This window comes from Cyprinodon variegatus, unplaced genomic scaffold (genome assembly GCF_000732505.1).
Source record: "Cyprinodon variegatus isolate N-32 unplaced genomic scaffold, C_variegatus-1.0 Scaffold498, whole genome shotgun sequence".
NCBI classification, from domain to species: Eukaryota; Metazoa; Chordata; class Actinopteri; order Cyprinodontiformes; family Cyprinodontidae; genus Cyprinodon; species Cyprinodon variegatus.
The window spans coordinates 131,638-134,369 of record NW_015150951.1 but is presented as its reverse complement, the minus strand read 5'-3'; the positions used below and the strand labels follow the sequence as shown (position 1 = coordinate 134,369).

General features: G+C 42.9%; 1 protein-coding gene across 1 annotated transcript in view; it reads left to right on the top strand.

The window, feature by feature from the left end:
• smad1 (SMAD family member 1) overlaps window positions 1-2,732 on the top strand; it is a 27,662-nt gene that overhangs the window by 22,867 nt on the left and 2,063 nt on the right. Inside the window, exons 5-6 of the mRNA XM_015390430.1 lie at window positions 1,710-1,931; window positions 2,005-2,261. Of these exons, the coding sequence (XP_015245916.1) occupies window positions 1,710-1,931; window positions 2,005-2,261 (479 nt within the window). The remainder of the gene's footprint in view (window positions 1-1,709; window positions 1,932-2,004; window positions 2,262-2,732) is intronic.

Sequence of the window (2,732 nt, the reverse complement as noted above, 5' to 3'; positions counted from 1 at the left end):
TGCGGTCAGCTACAATCTGGGAGAGGAGCAGCGGAGCGTCTGTGGAGGGGGCGGGGACGTCTGGAGTCGAGGTATTGCATTGCAATCATTGCACTGATTTTGTGCAGTATTTCGTGATGCAAAGCCTTGCAGAATCTATAACACTGGGGCATTATTATTTTTCAGTGAATGAGGTTTTAATAGGAATAGGTGGAGTACAACTTTTCTAGTTCTGTTATTTTCTGTAGTTTCTCAAAAAAACAAAAACAAAGATATTACAGCTTTCATTGATTTATGTCAAATTTGAAACATTGTCTAGCCTGTAAGGTGTAAAACAAATAAAAAATAAAATTTACCAATTAATCGAATCGTATTGTGGTGTATTCTTGAGTATCGAAAATAATTGAATCGTTGGGTCAGCAAATTGATACTGAATCAAATCGCCATGATGGGTGTGATTTACACCCCTTGTAACTTCCCATTTGGAACCTACTAGCAGCACTAAGTTGCTAACTGGTTAGCAAGATGCTTCCGAGACACTGGCCAAAACCAAACTTGCTTGCGAACCTTCCACCACAACAATCTCGCCCTCTTGACAAACGACCAATCACATTCACTTTATTCACTCGTGTGCAACCATTGGAACAGCGGTTTCCCTACGACTTTAAAGTACGCACTAAATCAATAAATAGGCCATATATTGAAACTTAAAAGTATAATGTTCTCACCTCCGACAATCTGAAAACGTACTTTTGTAGAACAAGGCAACAGAAAAGGGAAGTTTTAACTGAACTCAAGAGTTCTGTGAGCGCTTACCTGGAAGCTTCTGCACCCGTGGTGCATACTGGGACAGCTGTCAATCTGGAGAACGAACAAGTCTGCTGTTATGCATGCAGTGTGAGGAGGCGGGGTGAGAACAACATCCAGGGACTGTTTATTCTCATTCTTCGGATCTTGGCAATTGGAGCAGTGCTGAGGCTGATGACGTGTCACGAGAATGCCCAGTTACATAAATAGGGAAACAGCCTTAAATTTTACTATAGACGGAAAAATGTCAGGCTCTTCTTTGAGGGTCTGGTGGTTGATGCCCCCTAGTGGTCTGGCTGACTCTCTTTGTTTTTGAAGGAGTTTACAGCATTTCAGAAATTCTCTGGGTTTTTTCACAACTTGCAGTTTTTCTTTTTTTTTTGCTCCTAGTTGCAGCCTTTTCTGTATAAAATGTTTCTGTGTGCTTTGGAGTTGGCATTGTTCGTGTCTGCACATTTGTTCCTCTTGTTTTTTTTACAGGCCTTTAAAGATGCTTTATCTTTAGAAAAAAAATTTACATCTTAAGTCTAATCCTGAACTGTTGTGCCCCGTAAATGCAGTAGTTGTCCATGGATCCTCCACTCACGGCAGCAGCAGGAAGAAGTGCTGAGAGGTTTGTTAGCTGGTAGCAGCAGGTCGGGACATGCACTGCATCCTGTACAGAGAGCAGGTTCCTATTGTGGATCAGCTCTGAGAAGGAGAAAGACCAAACACACCTGTCAGCTGTTGAAATAGCAAGTTAGGAGCCATGTGTGAAAGGAAGAAAAAGATGGATTCTTTTTTCCAACAGGGAACGAAAGTTTGGAATGACTCAGAAGATATGATAGACTAATTAATAATATATGTCTGAAACATTATCTGCTAACTGTTATAGGTCGGGATAACTGCATGGATGTTCTCTGAACCCCATGTTTTCTGTGCAGATGTGCAGCCTGTGGCCTATGAGGAACCGAAGCACTGGTGCTCCATTGTTTACTACGAGCTGAACAATCGCGTTGGCGAGGCTTTCCAGGCTTCCTCCACCAGCGTGCTCGTCGACGGCTTCACGGATCCCTCCAACAACCGCAACCGCTTCTGCCTCGGCTTACTCTCCAACGTCAACCGTAACTCTACCATAGAGAACACGCGGCGGCACATCGGAAAAGGTAATGCTAGATGAAAGTAATCTAGATGTTTCTTAGTCCTACCGCCATAATAAACTCCTCTGGTGCCTCCCAGGAGTCCATCTGTACTACGTTGGAGGGGAGGTGTATGCCGAGTGCCTGAGTGACAGCAGTATCTTTGTCCAGAGCCGTAACTGCAACTACCACCATGGCTTCCATCCCACCACGGTGTGCAAGATTCCCAGCAGGTGTAGCCTGAAGATCTTCAACAACCAGGAGTTTGCTGAGCTGCTGGCCCAGTCCGTCAACCATGGCTTTGAGGCCGTTTACGAGCTCACCAAAATGTGCACCATCCGGATGAGCTTTGTTAAGGTGGTTAGAAAAACAGACAGAAAAAAGCTGTTGTTGAAAAACTCTTTGGGAAATTTAAAGTGTTGTAAAACAAAAGAAAGAAGAAGACGGGATGGCTTGAGACTTTTCCAGATGTGCTTTAATCATTGTCAGGCAGCTAAACCAACCATCATGACAACAGTTTTAAACACAAACCATGTGTTGCTATCTTTACTAATCGCAAACAAAACATCAAGAATTAAAGCTCTGCTTGCCAAAAGATGTATCCAAAAGATGTTCTTTAGCGGTCTCTAAGATTTTTCTTAGCTGTCCCAAAAATGTTCTTTAGCAGTCCCAAAAATGTTCTTTGGAGATCCAAAAGATGTGCTTTAGCCGTCATAAAGATGTTCTTTAGCGGTCTCTAAGATTTTTCTTAGCTGTCCCAAAAATGTTCTTTAGCAGTCCCAAAAATGTTCTGTGGAGATCCAAAAGATGTGCTTTAGCCGTCATAAA